General features: G+C 39.1%; 1 protein-coding gene across 4 annotated transcripts in view; it reads right to left on the bottom strand.

Moving 5' to 3' along the window:
- The window catches only part of Slc4a4 (solute carrier family 4 member 4), a 335,690-nt gene that overhangs the window by 200,198 nt on the left and 115,473 nt on the right, over nt 1-20,019 (bottom strand). For all 4 annotated transcript variants that reach the window (XM_031342972.1, XM_031342970.1, XM_031342973.1 and 1 more), the window contains exon 4: nt 315-450. In XM_031342972.1, coding sequence (XP_031198832.1) covers nt 315-450 — 136 coding nt within the window. The remainder of the gene's footprint in view (nt 1-314; nt 451-20,019) is intronic.

The raw sequence follows: 20,019 nt of genomic DNA, 5'->3' as shown, positions 1-20,019 counted from the left end.
CCTTTGGGTGCTAGAGCTTATTATCACCCTTCTGCTTTTCCATTAAATAGCACATAAGTTGAGGTTGACATCCTTGTCAACAAAAGTCAAACTCCTGGAGCCCTCATTAATAAAGTATGCTCTAGCAGTGAAAAAGAGATAACCTGCATCCGCATCAACATACAAGGACAGACAGCTAGAATACCCATTTCTTTAATCACACGGGTCAGCCACTTGATGCTGAGGCTAGAGAAGGCAGCACTCAAGGCTCATCATCCATTTGCTCTACACTTGCCTCCCCAGGGCAGCACGGCATTCAATCGGCCATGTCTCACCTCGCTGTCTCCTTCCATTCCATCTCCTGTCCATCCACAGCCAGCAGCTCATCGAGTTCAGTGAAGAGCTGAGGCGGTGCAGGGCTGTCATCTTCTTCTCCCAGGATGAATCGGATGCGTTCTGCGGCCGGGGAGACTGCAGAAGTGAAGATACTGTGGTTAAACACTGGCTGGAAAACCCTGAGGAAAGTGTAGCTTCGGGCTCTACCTCTCTCCCCAAGATTATTGGGCTTCCCTTCCACATTTTCAGTGGACATCCTTTATCTTCCACTTAAAGCAAATCAAAGCCTCTCTCTATTCTTATGAGCCAAACTATATCTTGGTTCTCCACTTCTTTCAAAAAGGCAGAAGTCTAGTTTTGTTTGGTTTATGAGGAAGACCCTTGAGCCCTCAGATGAGCTGAGGTCCAACCTCATGACTTCCCCTCCTCCTCACTTATGACCTATCCAAGATGATGAGACAGGAATCAGTTTGAACCAATCACTTCTTCTAGCAGCAGTGGGAGGGACAACAGAGCACCCCAATCCTGAGATTCCTCAGGCCAACCACCTGCCCTCCCTCTGCCCTCACAGGCTGTTGGCTGCCCGTGACTGGGTAACTGTAAAGCTGATGGAGGAATATTTAACAAGACGGGATCTCTTCTTCACATAATGGCAGTATCCAAAAAATGTTTAGTCCCACTTCAGTGCACTTGAAAAACAAGCCCAAGTAAAATATTGTACACCTGAGAGGGGGTGGGGAGAAGATTTTCCAACACACTTAAGCACATAATTGAATGCACTACTAGCTCCTTTTGACCCTATCTCCTGAAATCATGTAATGAAAAATTAACTAGAATTTTACCCAGATTGTGAACTAGTCTCTTTAAAGAAAAAGAAAGAGGAGCACTTGGAGGTCATATAACAAAACTAAGACTCACAGATTCCTTTATATGCCTGACTAAAACCAAGAATGGCAAATCAGTGTGAAAGCAAGACTCATATATATTATACACTGATGAACATATATATAAATCTGCAGAAATATGCATGCCAAACAACCTAGAAAAACACACAAGTTCCTACCATCTGAAATCTATAGAAATATGAGACAGATTAAGATAGCTTCAACCAAAATTTGAATACTACAAATAAATTCAGTCAACCCAGTAACAAAAGCCTATTGTTAAACAAAATATGAGCTTTATCTATTAAAACAAAAATGATAGAAAAAATAAAAACATTGCCAGTATATAGGAATCATGCAATAACATCTCCAGATGTTGGCCGTTAGTAGAATCATGAGCAGAATACTCTCGAAAGGAAAATTTAGAAATATATGAAAATGCCTTCAAAACATATTTTATAGGCCAGAAGTGCTTCTACTAAGATTATATAATTTAAAAATATAATTTATTTCAAAAATTTTAATAAAAAATTGATTATATCATTTATAATTGAGAAAAATTTAAATCCTAAATATCAAGAAAAGAGGATTGGTTAAATAAAGCATGGCACAAATATACAACAAAATACCATGTAGGCTGAAACTATGAAGTGGAAGGGGCTGGTGACCTGACTCAGATGTAGAGTTCTTACCCAGCACGTTCAGGATCTACATTTCAATTCCCTTTTATTAGAAAAAATGAGGCTTGGAGGTAGTTCAGTGGGTCGCATTCCTGAAGCACAAGCATGAGAAACTGAGTTTGCATCTCCAACACCGATATAAAAAGCTGGGAGTGGCAGTACATCATCTGTAACTCTAGTGCTAGCATGAGAAGATGGGAGGATCTTGAGGGGCAGGGGTGGGGGATTGCTGGTCAGCCAATCTGCCCAAAAAAGAAAATTCAGGATTTAGTGAGATGGCATATCAAAAAATTAAGACGGAGAAATAGTTGAGGAATGCAACTTAATGTTGGCCTCTCATCTCCATACATACCCTCAAATATAGGAGCGCATATGTATACACCAACCCACAACAAGAGAAGCAAACAAAGGGAAAGCATTCTTGTAGGCATTGAAATTGAAATACCATTGAAAATAAAACATGAAGGAGAGGTTGCCAGTTCATGACATGTAAACCACGTAAGTTTAAAAGGAAAAAAAAACCAATCATAGGGAAACCAATCCTACTTTAATAAATTTTCTTAAAATGGATGCTAAAGTCAAAGCCTAGGGTTTAGACAGCCCTGGGGTTTTTGTTCATGCCAACATGCATGTTTTACAGCTTCCAGTTTACTTACATCACACTAGTCACTCAGTAGTGCAGTTCACATTTCAGTTAACATAGTATACTAACTGTAGTTATATACAGTATAAACTTGCTGCTAGCTCTTCAATTCATAAATCATTGCATAACTAACAATTGGGGAGTTTTGCTCATTGGCCAGTCATGGAATTTTTTTAGTCTGTCAGTGGTTGGCCACTGAACACTCATGATCCCAGTCACACACAGACAGTGAAGTGTGTGGTTATGTTACTGTCATGTCTCCTTGTGATAAATCCACCTGGCACAGATAATGCAAAAAAAGGGGAACTGGCCAACCAAAGTGAAAGTAAAGCACACAAACAAAAGATGGTGGTAACAGCAGAGAAATCTGAACCAAATATAATAAATATAAAGAAAACATGCAGGTCAGTGGGACATTGACAATGCTTGCTTGGAGTCACCACATGAGACTCTCTGGATAGACACTGGAAATTAGTGAAGGCAAGCTCATCAGCATACATGAGGAAAGTAGTTGTAATAAAGTAACGTCCCTACCTTAAAGAAAATCCAGAGACCGTTTCTTACCACACAAGACTAAGAAGCCTGAGAGCATGACAATGGCCATGAAGAGACAGAACAGACACGCTGTTCCATAGGATGCTCCACTGTAAATACTCAAGCACTACTCAACTAACTGAGTAAGATGTTATGAAAAGACAGCTCACTACACTTTTGATGCTTGTAATGTTTTAAATTACTAAGGACTAAATAAATGTAACATGCCCCTCAAATTTCCCAGTACCTTTTGAGCCAACATCAAGAGACCTTAATGATTTGAAAATGTTTTAGGATCAAGGAAGAAAAGCAGTTTTTCCCATAGATGCTGAGGATCCCTGCTATGCATGGTCATTTTTCCAGCTGTGCCCCACTGGAACAAGCACAGCACTTCTCTACAGGCATATTTACACTTAACAACTATATTTTAAATGTTAAGGGTTTATTCCTAGCACTTGTTTTCTTCCATTTACATCTTTCTAAATCATGAAGTTATCTATTACTCTTCATGCATTTATTCAGCCAATGTTTACTGAGTACTGTCTGTCTTCTTCACAGACTTAGCTTCAGGCTCTACATATTAAATAGGACTCTGACAGAAAGATCGCTGTTCTCCTCATGCACATAGAGGACATCGGCATCAACTAAGCAATTGATTAATTTGTTAAGTAAATCAATATGTTCACACATGAACCGAGAAAAATATTTGCTAAGTGTAAGCGTTTGCAGAACATTAAATTAAGGTGAGTGAATACATGGAGACAGAACAGCACAACAACTTTGTTTTATTTCTATAATTAGAACAAAAATGGTTCTAGATTTTCTTAATATCATAAGAAGATAACAAACATCTGAGGACTTTTGTGCAAACTATTTATGATGCCTTTCTAATCACAAGCTGGGAGGAAGTTTCATTAGAGGACATCAGGGAAGGCATGACAATGAAGAAATGATGAGCAGAACTTGGAATCTGAGCAGTGCTCCACAGGAACAGGATGCTCACACTACTAAAGTTTAGTCACTTTTCCAGTGTGGTGCTTCTAGAACTGGCAATCACAAAACTGGCCAATTTGATGCTGCCATTCAACATCAAAGATCCCAAAGGCAGCCAAGAGTCAATGGCACAAACCTTTAATCCCAGCACTTGGGAGGCAGAGGCAGGTGGATCTTTGTCCAGCCTGGTCAACATAGTGAGTTCCAGGATGGCCAGAGTTATAGAGTGAGACCCTTTCGGGGGCAGGGGACGAGGGGAGTTAGAGGTACAAACATAGACATAGGCAGACAGACAGACAAACAGAGAGACATAGAAAGACCAATCCCAAAGGCAGAAGTAGCATTTAGGAAGAGAATATATAGGTTTAGATAACTGACTGACTTCGTGTACCTTCCTAAAGATGTAAGGTAGACTTGTCCTCACTTCTAGCAGAGAAGAGTAAATGTTCTGTACTGTAAATGACAGTCTCCTGCATGCAGATCACATTCCTGTATGGCACTTCTCCACAGAACACCCTTCTCTGCCCTGGCACTGTCAGTGTAGGCAAACAGCAAACTCTATGAGGCAGTAATTCATGAAAGCTTCTGAAGAATGGATGGAAGAATAATGTCACATAACCCTGACTCAGGGTGCTATGCCTAGCACTATTTATGTTGATTTATTTGTTAAATATATACCCAGGAACATCCAGGAGAATATGCCTTTGGGGAGCAAAATTACAAAATTTTGTGTCATATATGAGCATGTATGGATATGGAAAAAATAGCATTGTTCTGAGGTTAGAGCACAGATGCTGGAATTGGGACTACCTATATTTGAATCTCATACTTCTTAGCCCTGTGACCTGAAGCATGTTAATTAATGTCTCTGTTTTTCAAAGTCTTTATTTACACCATGGGATGATGGTGGTGATTATAGAACCAAAATTAGTCTTGACATTTGCCTATGCTTACTAGAGTAAAAAAATAACTTATAGAGGCTTTGAGAGTCATATCAAGTTGTAAATATATAAAACAGGAAAGCAAGCTGCCAAAGGTATGTGTGGTTTGCTTCATTGAATCAAGAAGCTTCAGGAATGAGAACACAGTATGTACCTAATGAACCCGTTCAGCCTTTAAGGTGCGGGTAGAGTGTATGTCAGAACACTGTCCTGTATTTCATGCAAAGGAATTGTGATCTTAAGTAGTAAGACATAACATCATCATGAAAGAGAATCGGAAGAGAAAACAGGTTCGCAGGGAAAAGGGAAGACAAATTAACAAAGAGCTCAGTTGCTAGGACTGTAGAAGTGAAATCAACACATGTGCTCAACATCCCTTTGCCACTGAATTCTGTCTTCTGGCCAGAAGACACTTTGGCCTTCTGAGCAACTACAGAATTCCCCGGCTGCTCCAACGTCATTGCATTCATATCTGGCCAGAGCCTGCGTGAAGAATGGTAAGTTGACTGTCAGGATCAATAGGAGACCAGTGCGCCCAAGCCCTCCATGACAAGAAGGCAGGCGAATATGTGGTAGGAAGGCTGCCCACATCGGCACCCACAGAAGACAACCCTTATATGTCAGCACATCCATTCCTGGAGAGCCTGACCCTTGCCTCAGGGTTCATCCGGGCAGTCAGTGAGCACCCATCGATGTGGGAGGGTGATCATCCATGGGCACTGGGTTTGTCTTCAAACCACACTGGTGCCATATGTATGGATGGATGTCCACCTTGTCTCCCATGACTCACAGCAGTCTCCAGAGTGAGCCTGCCTGTTTACTTTTTTTTCCTTGATCTGTTCTTTTTTCTCCCCAGAGAGGAAATGTTTCTATATTTTTCCTCTCCTCTCTCTGTTTTCCAGTTAAGAATTGTACCTTTATTATGGGGTGACTTTATTCTGACTGGATTTGAGGCCTGCTCCAGAGGAAGGAATTTCACACATGACACTATGATCATGGTTAGAAGTCAGGCTGAGGCGGCATGGTTATGTGGCCAGCCTGTCAATCTGCTTTCTAAATACTTATGTTTATGCCCAAAACACTGGTTACTCTCAACCTTGATCAGAGAACCTTCTCTTTTGCAGAGGGTGACCCTCAATCTGGGGTGCAAAACTTGTCAAAATGCTGAGAACAAGAGACTGAGTGCTCAGACCTAAGTAGACCATTCTTCTCAATACATGACACCACCACCATCACCACCACCACCACCACCACCACCATCACAATCATCACCATCACCACCACCACCATCATCATGATCACAACCATCACAATCACCACCATCTCTATCATCAGCACCATCACTATCATCAGCACCAACACTACCACCACCATCACCATTCCTACCAACATCATTACCACAATAACCACAATACCCACCACCATCACCACATGGCATCACCATCATCACCACCATTACTAACTACTACCGCCACCACCACCGCCAGTGCCACCATAATCACCATCATCATGACTCAGAAAATTTAATAAAAGAGGAGACAAAAAAGTTGTAAGAGGCAGATAGAATTGGAATGCAAATGTACATTCTAACTGTATTTAAGATCGATAAGTTGTGTAATATAAATAAACTTTGCATACATAGAGACTTTGTGTCTAGATAGTATTGTATATAATGTTTCTACTTGGCTCCAGGGTTGGTTTCAAATAAAGATTATAAAAATAAATAAGAAAGTGCCAGATAATGGGGAAAAAGTTTGTGAAATGTAGTTTTAGGCTATTGCACTCAAGAACATGTACCAGCTATGGTGCCCCAAACAAGATCTACACAAGATCAATCCGGCTATTATTCCAGCATGAACAGGAAGGTAATCTTCAGGACCCACCTCTTACTGGGGAGTTATTGTCAGCTGATAACTGCTGGCTGGGAGAGAATTGTTCTTTTAATGTGTTGCCACTAGTAGATTTCTCATGTTCTAGTGGAAGGCCTCTACCTATGCATATATGGACAATACTAATTGGACTTAGTGGACCCATACATGTATGAACAACACTAATTGAACTTAATGAACCCATATATGTACAGACAGTACTAGCTGGACTTAGTGGACCCATACATATATAGACATTACTAACTGGACTTAATAGACCCATACATATACAGGCAATTCTAATTATATTTAATGGGTTATGTAAAGATAAAGAAAGAATATAAAGTTGGAAGGGTACAATGTAGGGGAAATTAGGAGGTGAAGGGGACAAATTGGGGGGAGCAGTGAATATGATCACTTAATTGCATATATTTATGAAATTCTCAAATACCAAGACAAAATAATATCAGAAAGATTATAAAAGTTAAAAAAATAAATTAAAATTTTTAAATGAAGATATCTCATTTAAACATGAATATCCAGGTGAAAACCCATTATTTTGTGAGATAATTTTTTAAATAAAAATACAATATTATTTTAGAAGTAAGTAAAAAAGAAACTTAACTTCTCCAATACCCCATATAAGTCTTTCTCAGAAGAAGGGACTCTCCTCTATCCTTACCCCAGTAACAATGGCACACAACTCCCTTCTTCAGAAGAAGCACACAATGTGCCAAGTGTTGCCTAGCTTTGTAGAGCTGATTTCTCAGCCAGGCCACCTACATCCTGGATAGCAAGCTCTGTGTTCATACGCCCTCCTCAGAGATCACCAAAACCTGTGCGCACAGTTGTTACTTTCTACATTGAATTCATAAATTAGATATGGCTAACTAAGCCTCTACTACTTCCAAGTACATAAGACTACAACCATTGGCAAACTTCTATTCTAAATGAAGTTATCTAAGTTTTGGAGAGCAAAATTCATCTTCCCTTCCTCTTGAGCCACCCTTGTATTAGCTACAATGAATTCACAGCAATCATTCATGTTGAATGAGTCCCAAGTAAACAGGGTACACCATAAATAAGTGTTTTCCTCTGCTGTAAGCAACCCCCCTCCCAAGACAAGGCATTTCAACGTGTATATCTCTTTTGGAGTATGCTCAGAAGCAACGCCCCAGACAATCTGTGTCAATGTACATGTCCCTAGTATAGTACATACAGAAGCACACACCCCATCCTGACAAAGCATGTCAATGTGCATATCTCTATTAAAGTATTACAGAAGCACCCCTCAGACAATGTACGTCAATGTATATGTCTCTATTAAAGTATGTAAAAACCATCCCCTCCTTGTTTTCTTCCTTGCTGCATTTCATCTTTGCACACGCCAACTAAGCAAATCCTCCTGGCTCATCCCTCACCCAAACAGCTCACGAAACCTACACCTCAGGGAATGGGTGGTAAAGTTACGCAAGGAAGAACAGATGGAGAATGCGTAAGACAATGGGGGAACGAAAGTATAAACAATAGATGAGCTGCCCCAGATCCTCAGAGAGGTTCCTGTCTACGTCTTCTCTGTGGCTGATGTTTCAAGTGCATCCTGGGAAATTATGGGATAGAGCAAAATGGAAACTAAGACCTAGAAATGATGTACCACCACTTTGGTAACATAGCCAGCCATCCTTTAGGACTCGGAGGAGGGTAGTTTCAGGCTCTCCACTTCCCAGATACCAAAACCTACACTGAAGTCTCATTCATCAAGTAGCACAGTACTTGTATACATCCTGCACATATCTCCCCACTACAGTGCTTTCCCTCCCGCCTCAATTATCTGCAACATCTAACACAGTGAAAATTCCATGCAAACAGTTGTTACATTGTGTTGTTCTGGGTAATAAAAAAAGTTCTGTAGATGTTTAATCAGATACGACTATCACAGACATTGTAATTTCAATCGGTGGAGGTTAAATCCTCTCAGAGAACCTGTGGCTATGAAGGGATTACCATATTTGTTATCTTCTAATATATGCCAGATGCTATAAAAGATTACAAAGTATTTTGTACTAAAGTCCCTGTTCTTGGGAATTCACAGGTGAAGAGATAATACATGACACAGAAAATCCTATCAGTAAAAATGTACCAGGTGAGGTTGGGGAGACAGCTCAGTGGTTAGGAGCACTGGCTGCTCTTGTAGAAGACTTGCATTCAGTTCCCAGCACTCAAATCATAGCTCACAACTGTCTGTAATTCTAGTCCCAGAAGTTCCAATATCCTCTTCTGACCTCCCTGGTTCCTAGGCACACATGTGGTTTGTATATACACTGCAGACAAAAATATTCATATACACAAAAATAAACAATTTAAAAATATTTCAACATAACAGGCAATAATAACCAAAATCTTTTAACAGTTATATATGCCAGGTGTTATGGGACTATGTAACAGTTACACTGTGCCAGGTGTTATGCATTAAATTAAATACCTATATCATACCCTCACCCCCCTGCTATTCCAAGCCCACTTCTTAGCCATCACGCTGATGTTTTTCAAATGAGACTAAGCAAAAGAAAAACATGGTCAGGGTGCCATGTAAGCAGCCCAGACAGAAACAGATTAGATTTCAGAAGATGAAGAAATCACCCTGGCATATGAAATAGACCTAAAGTAAGTAAGTTAATTGAACATTTGGTTCATTATCCACCAAAAACAATTTGTGAATGTGCCCTTTATTCTCAGACTGGGAAGCATCCCACTGTGGCCACCCTGAGGGCTACCAAAAAAATACTGTTTCTAATAGGAATAATGGCCATAGCGAGCAATTCATTCTGCGAAGAGCAAGACTCCATGCAAATTCCCTTCTGTGGGTTAAACGAGGACTTCTGGAGTTTACTCCTTCTCTTGAGCAAAGTCCATAAACTGGTGAAACCAGATTTCAAACCACAGGATGAAAGGGAATAAATAAAAATTCAAGTTATCAATGTGCTATTACCAACTGGTTTACACACTTAATATGAATTTTAAGATTCATTTTTGTTGTTAGGTGGTTTCTCTGGTTTGAGATGGGGTCTCCCTTATGTGCTAAGTGGCCTTTTACTGATAATCCTCTCTTCAACCTCTGATTCCTAGGGCTAAGTATTCATTTTTGTTCTGAGATTAAAGTTTAAATGTAGATATCGTTGTTTTTAAAGCTTCCACAACCTGTTTAACCACCAAGAAATGATTTATAAAATTCTAAAAGTACATTTATGTAAAGATATGTGATAGATACATGATATGTGATAAATAGATGGATATAGATTCATCAAATTTCATTATCACATTAATAAGAAATAATTAAATCAATAAAGTTTTACAAATGTACAAATGGTTAAACCACACCAATGCCAGCAGCTATTAGTCCTGCAATTCAGCACCTTTAACTTCTTTTTCTGAAAAGAGAACTTCGATTTCTTTTGGGGAAAAACATCTTATTTGTCCCTCTAAGTTCTTCCATTGGTTTGGGCACACTTTCCTATGACCCAGGTCTGTCTGGTGACTATATCAAACCTCCAGGCATAGCTATTGTTCTTGAGTAGCCATTTTTTCTACTACAAGTCAGCTGAAGTAAGCTGGTGCCAGCCTTCTGCTGAAACTGTAAGGGAATAAATACATCTACACTTCCTGCTGAGAGAGTAGATAGCATTAAATGCTCTGAAGGAGAGTCATCTTGCATCCCTCAAAGAAGAGGGTGTTTGGGAGTAAATCAGACATCAAACAGAATCCAGATAGAGGAGCTTCCTGAAGCCATCAGGTGAACACTTTGATGAAGTCATAGCTGAAGTCAGTTACTATGCAATCCATAAAACCAGAATCGAACAATATCTTACAGAACCCAAGTTTTAGGGTAATCTACTCATTAATCTACTGTACCTCAGCCAATCTAAAAAAAACTTACTATATGATCATGCAAGAGGCTCTAGAAAGGTAGGTTGGATGGCTACTTTTTCTATTTCAAATTACCCGATAAAATGAAATCACTCAGTAGATCACTAAAAATAGTATCACTTTAAACATATGTGGGTAACTCTGCATTAATAAACTCCCACTTGCAGAAAGCTGTCATTTACAACAATTATTGTTAGTATTCCATGACATTATTATTCATCTGAAGATCATCAACAGCCCTAAAAATGTGGGGTTCAGAACCCTATAAAAGTATCTCTTTCTCAAGAGAAGAAACTGACACTGGTCCCAGGTGTACATCATAGCCAATGAAAAATCCATCTCCCAAGTATTTTCTGGGTCCCCAAGGGATATTTCGCACATATTCATCCTTTGGACTCCAAAAAGAGGCCCAATGAATGCTCTCTATCTGCTAATATCCCTTGATAGGGATACCATATTTCAGAAGATAGCTCTTTATTCTGGAATGCCACTCTTAATAGCCTGCCAAGGTGTCAAGTCCTAATGTTCCCAAGGATGAAATATTGTAGTACCAAGCAACTAGGAAGTGGGAGCAAATTCAGGACCAGGGAGCCTAATGGACATGACAAACCACAGGAACTTAACAGGCCAGTACAAAGCTCAGAATGTGGTTTCCTGCAATCTGACACTTGTAATATGACAGGTAAATTCCTTTTAAAGAAAAGGCAAGAGCTCAAAAAAAAAAAAAAAAAACAAAGAAAAGAAATTCTTAAAAGCACCCCCATTCTTCTAAATTTAAGCACCAAGCCTGGGGCTTGTCTGCCTGGTTAAAATTCTGAAGCACTGAGTCCTTATGCCTGGGTGGTTGGTTATTCCATGTGGTTGTTTTCTGTAACTTCCTCTAATCTTTTATTCAGATCAAATTACTTTCTCCCGAAGGTCCAGCTATATCCAGACTCTTCCTTTCAAGAACCAATAAATTCATTATTGTTGTTTGTTTACCCCAGTTATAATTGGGTACTGTGTTACTACAGGGTTGACTAATTCATAATGTATGTAGAAAAAAAAGTACCCAGTAAGTGTACATTACATGCTAACAATTATCACCTCTACAATGTAAAATTATTGATGTTTCCTACTTGCCTCATTTTTTATGTTTAAGTTCTAACTCTTCTAAAATTAACATTTATGTCATATTTATACAGAAAACAAACCAATTGGTTTCTAAATTGCTAGATTGAAAACATTCATGTCAAATTAGTACCAGAATACATAACTCAATTAAGCTCCTCAACAGCCAACACAAACACATCCCCACTGTACTTGCCTTTACTGCTATCTAGGGACTGGAATAGCCAGAACTGAGACATACAAGACAGGCCATGGTTCTGAACATTGGTAGATGGAGCAGCTACACAAAGGCCATGGACACACAGGCTTGGGATGGAAGGCCTCATACACCTGGCATGAAAAGGAAGGGGGCTCTCTGTAAACAGAACAGGAGCCATTTGGTGACTCAAATAGTTGGGAATATGGCCACTCAGCAAACCTCTCCTGAAAGATCCAAAGTCCCTTTCACGTGTCCCAGCCACTAAGGCGATTTTCCTTTAATTCCTTCCTTCAACGGTTGGCTTCTTTTTGCTCTGCCTGAACTGTCCATGGTAAGGTTTAGATGATGAATCACTCTGTTTAAGAGTGATTACATCAGCACTTTCCCCAGGTTCAACTCAGACCAATTATCAGCACAATTTATACCCCGGGGTTTCTAAAGTCAGACTCGATTCTCATCAACATTAGGAAATATTCAAGATTCCCAAAATAAGCTCTACAGACTCACTCAAGTGCAACTATTTTCTATACCAAGTGTCTAAATTTATGGCTCCAATAATAGTGCCACAACCACACTGCTATTGCTACCATTAGATGCCTTTTCATATGTGGGTATGAAGAATACATCCTCCTTCCTGCAGCCTCTCTTTGAAAATGTGTGAGCATCGAAAGGAATCGACTTCTGTCTTCTTACCCTTGTTGCCAAAAAATCTTACCCATCTTTCCTGGATAGCAGCATTGAGAAATGTGGTTCAAAACAATCTATTAAGGTGCCAGCAAGATGGTTCAGTGGGTAAGGAAACTTGCCACCAAGCCTGGCAACCAGAATTTGGTCACTTAAAACTAAAAAGTGGAAAGTGAGAAGTGATTCCCAAAAGTTGTCCTCTGATTTCCACACATGTGCATGCAAAAAAGCACACATCTGTACATGCGCATACACATACACATCCACACACACATGCACACATAACATAAAAATTAAATGAATATTTTAAAAGATAAGCAATTTATTTAAAGGGGGCAATAGAAATAAGAACAAAACCGTATGTATAACACTGTTCTTTTAAAAGAAGTAACATTCTTCACATAGATACTACTCTACAGATTTTGATGGAACTCTGGTTGTAATAAGAGAAATGTCAACAAGATTCTACAATAAACTTTTCTTCTTGTCTGCTTTATTTCTGTTCTAAGTCAAGGGTCCAAAATTAGTGACAGTGATTCTCAACTTCTGTGAAGTTAATTATATTTTCAGCAAAGAAGAAAAAAAATACAACAGGTTCTCCAACACTTCCCACTTTTCATCTAGAGTTTCGCTGTTCTCAGACGGTAGAATCTTCATTTGCCTCATACCACAGTTGGAATGTCTGCCCCCTCCAAAACTCATGCTAAATTTAAGTGCCACTGAACTGATATTGGAAGATAGGACCTTTAGACAATATTAAAGCCCTAAGAGTTCTGCCATCAAGAATGTACCAATACTGTTAGAGCAAAAATCCAATGCCTTGCTCTCTCTTACCTCCTGCCATATGACCTATTGCACCATCAAGAAAAACAGCATCAGATATTGACACCTTATACTGAACTTCTCACCCCTACAACTGTGAGCTGATAAATCTGTTATAAAGGAGCCAGCCAATGGTATTGTGTTCATTCTTCACACAAAACACATTAAGATATCTGCTTTATTTACCCAGAAGACTCATGATGGCAACCAATAGAATATGTCATCAGCAATGACATCAAAACTAAGCCAAAATCTGGAGACCTTTTACAAATCCTAACCAATGAAGAAACGGCATGGGAAAGACAAGAATCTAATGTAAGTTCTCATGCTATTTCATTGAGTACCTTCTCAAAGATTCAATAGAGTCTTGCTAGGTTCATTTTTCATAGATTAATTAAGCAGGATAAACTACAATTTTTTGCAGCATTTTTAGGGTTGCAAATTGTAATTCATTATAGAAATAAGCTTCATTCTAAATTATCCATATCATTAAACCATATAAAGCAGATGGAAAACACATTAGCATGAGCATGTGGACTGGCTAGGGATTTTAAATCCATACTAAAGTCTACTACATGCAACACATGTAAGAGTAATGTCAACAGAAGTCAAAAACCATTCCTTTCCACACAATGTGTCTTTACTACAATTTTATATGCAACAGTTCTTATTTTCTTACATTAAAATCCTGTATCATTTCAAGTCATCTGAAGGTAGCTTCAGTTCATCGGAGTGAACAAAAAGGATACCACTTCAAAAGAGACTGACTATTAACAGTTTCCTGTTCAGAAAGAACCTGCTGAGAAAGTACGCAGTGACTTTTAAAGCTTTTTGGTAATATGGTAGGCATGGCTACTCCTTAATTGGGTGAAAAACACCCAATTATTAAATGTCAGTCATTAAACTTAGAGTTTGCTTTTTTTTCTAGGACAATTCCCTCTTAAGCTCCATCAAGTATCAGTTTTATTTAGAAATGTATTTGTCATAAATATAATTTCTGGTGTTCTTCATGATCTGAATAAACTTGGAGTTGTCTTTCTAAGAATTATGTTGTTAAGAAGTCCTATGAACTTTATAAAATAAGAAATAGACAGTCATCTGAAATTGGCCCTTTTATGGGGGGGATAAGGAAGAGCTACTGAAAAAAAAAAAGGCTAAATTGCAAAGTTATAAATTATTTGTTGTAAATACCGTATAGACTACACAGTCAACCCAGGACCTCCTACCAAAGCAGTGAAGGGTGCTCAGTCCTGATGAATGTGGTAAGGCAAATCTTTAATGTTAAGGTAAACATGAACTATACTTAATGTGAAAGAGAACTGAAGAGTGCTGTTCCTGTGATATAGGATGGAGAGGGGAGTGGTTGCTTCACCACAGTAAGCTAACAATGATCAATCCTCACTAATAGTATGGTGAAGCTCCCCTAAAGGTTCCAAAAGGTGTTTGATGCACCTCTTTCTCACAGCGCTGGGAATGGGATCCTTGAACAGCTGGAGAGACTGTGATCTCAAGTATGTGATCTCAAGAAGTTCTGCATATAACTTCCTGTCCTGTGACGGTATAACACCTTTACGTCATGAGACAGGACAACCCGAAGTTAAAAGTAACTACAGGGAAAAGGATGGGATTTGAAATCTAAGACCTAGTTCCACCGGAGCCTTGCCTCCAAGTATGCCTGAGTAAATCATTTCTTTTCCCTCTGACTCAACTTCTACACCATTTTGTCATTAAGAACAGGAAGAGTGAAAAAATTATGGAATTTGCACTTCTGACTCAATAAAACTCCACTTAGAAAGACAAGACTGTGCTATTTCATCAAATCGTCTATTGATACACTATTCATCCCAGAGTTTGGATCTCTCCTTTGAGAATTATTACCAACTGATTTTCCATGCAAAACCAGAATGGAATCTGAGCATCATTTGGCTTGAGTGGAAAGGAGGAAGTAATCCTTAATGAAACTTATATATTTACTTGGTTATATACAGTGAGCACCAAGTAGCAGAATTTAGATGCCCACTACTAAAAGGAGTTGCAAAATGAATACATTTTTCATTGACTTTCTCATCAGTTGTGGGCAATAAAAATCAACCCCAGTTAAAGTGACCTTACTAAAGAGTTATTGCCAACTAAATTCAGCACTGAGTGTTTAAGAGGGAACGCTGAAGGAATAAAGCACACCATGGTTCACAGATACAGTAAAGGAAACACATGGTGAGAATAATTTGGCCACACACAAAAGTGAGTGAAGTGAATCTAAGCTATCTTGTGTGTGGAGGGGGGAACTTCTTAAGTAGACCTACTCACAATTATCCATCTTTCCTACTTGATCATGGGCAACTATTTAACAATGGAACAATGAGATTAGTATGTTTCTGAGATAAATCATTAAAAATACATAAACAATAAATAAATAAGAAGCATTCACATGCCCAAACCTAGCTCATTTCAGAAATGAAGTTCTCTCTACTCCAAATTTAAGACTTTGAAAGCAATTAACTCAGTGTATGCTCTTACTTAGGGTGGTAGACTGAGCTACACACCCACTAAAACTTTTTTACAAAATTTATACTTCTGTTTTCCACTCTCACAGACTTTAAGGCTTGTGTCAGTTTGTCACTGCCTGGAAAACTCTCCAAAAGGCAGTTGCTAATGTAGGCTCACCGCAGAGAAGCTTCAACTGATGTTTTATTTGTTTGTTTGTTTGTTTTTTCTGGTCAACCAGTTCAAACTATGACATTTGCATTGGATGGGTTACCCAGTTAAGAAATATCACTTAAGAAAAAATATGCACTAGTAAAAAACACTTACACTTGTGAACTTATCTCTATTAATCCTCCAGACACTGCCAGACACATACTCGCTATATCCCTGTGTGTTCAAAGGGGTTCCACATGTCATTTCAGTTGCATACCTACCTAAAAGAGGCTTCACTTTAAGGCCCAGGCAGAGGCGTTGGGATGGAGGTCTGTGGGGCATGAAGCTCCCACTCTCCCTATTATGGGCTGTCTCCCTTTGTTTCTATTCCTAATGAGTTTATGAACACAGAAACCCCTTCCAAAGCTCTTGTTCCATGTCTTCAAAGCCAACCTTGCCATTAGCTTGAACTCTTCAAAACTGACAAGAGGTAGAAATCTTGATAACACTTTTTTTCTCTTTAAAGTACCCAAGAACACACTACAATCGCCTTCTAATGAGTGCTAAGCTTTGTCCGCACCATTTGAAACTGAGCCGTTACCCCTTAACTTTTCAACAAGCCATCCAGTCGAGTGTTCTTAACTGATTTTCCTCTGATTTTAAATAGCCTGAGAAGCTGTCTAAATTTATTCCAGACCTCAAATAACTAAGTCTATAAACTAGTCAGATTCAACTTTGAAGGTTAAAAATATGTTTAACCATCAAGTAAAATTCATACACACACACATACACACACACACACACACACACACACACACACACACACACACATACACCACTCATGCACCCAGGCACACACCCACACACATATACTGAGCACAGGGACTCCAATGGAGGAGTTAGGGGAAGGACTGAAGGAGCTGAAGGGGCCTTATCTGGCATCAGTGGGAGGGGAGGCCATTGGTCCTGTGAAGGCTTGATGCCCCAGAATAGAGGAAAGCAAGGGTAGTGAGGTGGGAGTGGGTGGGTGGGTGGGGGAGCACCCTCATAAAAGCAGGGTAAGGGGTGGGATAGGGGGTTTGCAGAGGGGAAATCAGGAAATGGGATAACATTTGAAATTTAAACAAATAAAATATCTAATTTAAAAAAAAACAGCTGTTCAGTCATAGCAAACTATGTAGACAGGTTCTAAAAGTAGATTGTTGTTGTTGTTGCTGTTGTTGGGTTTTGTTGTTGTTGCTTAGAATTAGGAATTGAATTATGGTCTCATGTAGCTCCAGCTAGCTTTGAGTTTACTGTAGCTGAGGCAGGACTGGAACTTCTGATCTCTTTGTCTCTACTTCCTAAGCGCTGGGATTACACGTGTGCACACCACTGTGTCTTGGTATAAAGGTTTCCTCTGTATACTTTTCCTAATACTCTTAACATGTAACATTAATTTTAAATCAAAACTTAGAAAGATTTAAAAAAAAAAAAAAAGCTGGGCAGAAAATTATGATATTGACTTGCAAAGGAATTTTTCTCCAGAAGCACCAATCAACTTTCAAAAGAGACTGACAAGACACCGCAAGGAATCCAGGTAGTACACGAAACTTGTACAGTTGGTTACAAATGTGCCTAACCTTCAGCTGAGCCAGAAGAGAGGCACATGCATATAACCCAGCTCCTGGGGACTTGAAAGGGGAGATTACAGGTTCACTGCAACACACCACTTTACGATGTCATAGGAAGAACCTTAAAAAGATGAAAGGCCTGCATTTCAAAATGCCCGTTGCCACCATGATGATGTGCTAACCATTCTGCTATATGAACCTACTGCCTTAATCTCCATCGTGGTAAAGCCAGGTGCCAACAGATGTTTGGAAGCACATCGCTCAGAAACATATTCCATTCCTATTGAAAACAGTTGTACTTCTACATTACAAATGCCTGCAAATGGAGTTATTTGCTAAGGTCCAGAATGTTTGGAGGGAGGATTTTTCTTGTCAACTTCAAATGCTGCCGCTCTGTTTCAAAAGTAAGGCAGTGAGCTAATAAATTGAAGCCCTCAGATGACATCCTGTCAAAACATCTGCAAACGTTTATTTTGCTGCCACAGTTGGGCTGAAAGCCGCTCCTACGAAGACACAGACATGGCTCTCGTGTTGATTCATGCTTCTGCAGCTTCAAAACTTCATGGCCATAACTTTTGCTTTTTAAATGGTTTCAAATTATTCACAGAATGTCACCTCCAACTGGTAAATACAGCAAATCCCAGCTTAAGCTGTCCTTAAAGGCATCTTTCTCTGCAGCTCTGGGTCCTAACTGGACCCTCAATTATCTATCCCTCATGCTTAGAAATGGGCAAAACATCACTATCTGCTTCAGTGATGAAGTCTAAAAGCTAGGGTATCAGAGGGTTCCCCCATCAAATAAGTACTCTCAGTTGAAAACTTCTATGTCACAGTCACTGAATCTGGGAGGATCCAAACCATAATGTGTATTCAGATAACTCAAGCGTTCACCTAACCTCAAAATAATCTCTATAAATCTCTGTTCTCTGACTTTAAACTTGGAAAGCCTCCCGTGGATTTTTCAATTAAAACAAATAGTTCTGTTTATTTTATTGTAAAAAAAAATGTGTCTTTATGAATATCCTCATGAAAAGGATACTTCAGGTTAATCTGTCAAGTGTCCCACCCCAGGAGCAGCTGGACCCACATCTGCAAAGGCAGGCTGTGTTAGAGAAAATCAACCTTGGTGTCCGAACCATGGATTCAAAACACTGCACGTCAGCCCAGGTTTGTGTGACTAACTCTCATGCATTCCTTTCTATTTCTTGTCAGAGTCAGGGTAATGATTATTCAATATCTCCTTTCTAGGTCTCTGCTTTGCTTGGAAACACACTCAAACCAAATACTTTTCCAGATCAAAATATTACATTGCTTTCTCAAGCTAGGTGAGGTTTGAATTATTAGGAGAGTAATCTTGGATACGTCAACTCTGTCTAAGTCAACGGTATTTGTCTGGGTCTTAGATTTGATACTAATGGTCGTGGAAAAGAGGAAAAAACAAAGAATTCTGTGGGAAAGGGAGGAACCTACAAAAGTCAGCCAAATTTCCAGGCTCTCAAGATAGTCATTGTTTGGCTTGATAATTTTATAATTCCAAGAAAATCAAACATATTATTATTTAATATGTTTGGCTTATCCAATGTCCTTCAGTTCCATGGGTGAATCAGAGATGACTCTGGCCTAGTAGGTTGATACACATATTCTTAATGAATATCTGACATGTGCAAAAAAATATGTGCACCTACTTTAGCTCTGGATCAAGGGCTTTATGTCTCAAAAAGCCCACATGTCCAAATCTAATTATGATTGTGTTTTAATTTATTTATTCATCTCTATTAATTATATGCTTTATGTACTGCTCCTTTTTGCACTGTCCCATAACAGAATAGTATTGCCAAGTTTACTTTACTCAAAGCACTTGGGAAGGTTACATGTGTAAGTTTCAGTGTGATGAGGCACAGAGCATGAAAAAAGAAAAGGAGTTTATGGGCATATTCTAGGATAAGTCATGAATGGCTCAGTATACTTTGAAAAGGCATTTAGAATGGACCCTGGACTACCAATAGAGAAGTATGGAGGGTTGTGAGCAGGAGTAAAAAATTGATACGTTTTTATCTAGCTGATCTATACAGATATATAAATAGATGAGATACATATTTCTAGTTAGATAGATGATAGATATATAGTAGGTGGTAGAGATATAGATAGATAGATAGATAGATAGATAGATAG

The sequence above is a fragment of the Mastomys coucha genome, unplaced genomic scaffold, assembly GCF_008632895.1.
Source record: "Mastomys coucha isolate ucsf_1 unplaced genomic scaffold, UCSF_Mcou_1 pScaffold22, whole genome shotgun sequence".
Classification (NCBI taxonomy): domain Eukaryota; kingdom Metazoa; phylum Chordata; class Mammalia; order Rodentia; family Muridae; genus Mastomys; species Mastomys coucha.
The sequence above is the reverse complement of the archived record's forward strand: the minus strand, read 5'-3'. Positions and strand labels throughout refer to the sequence as shown.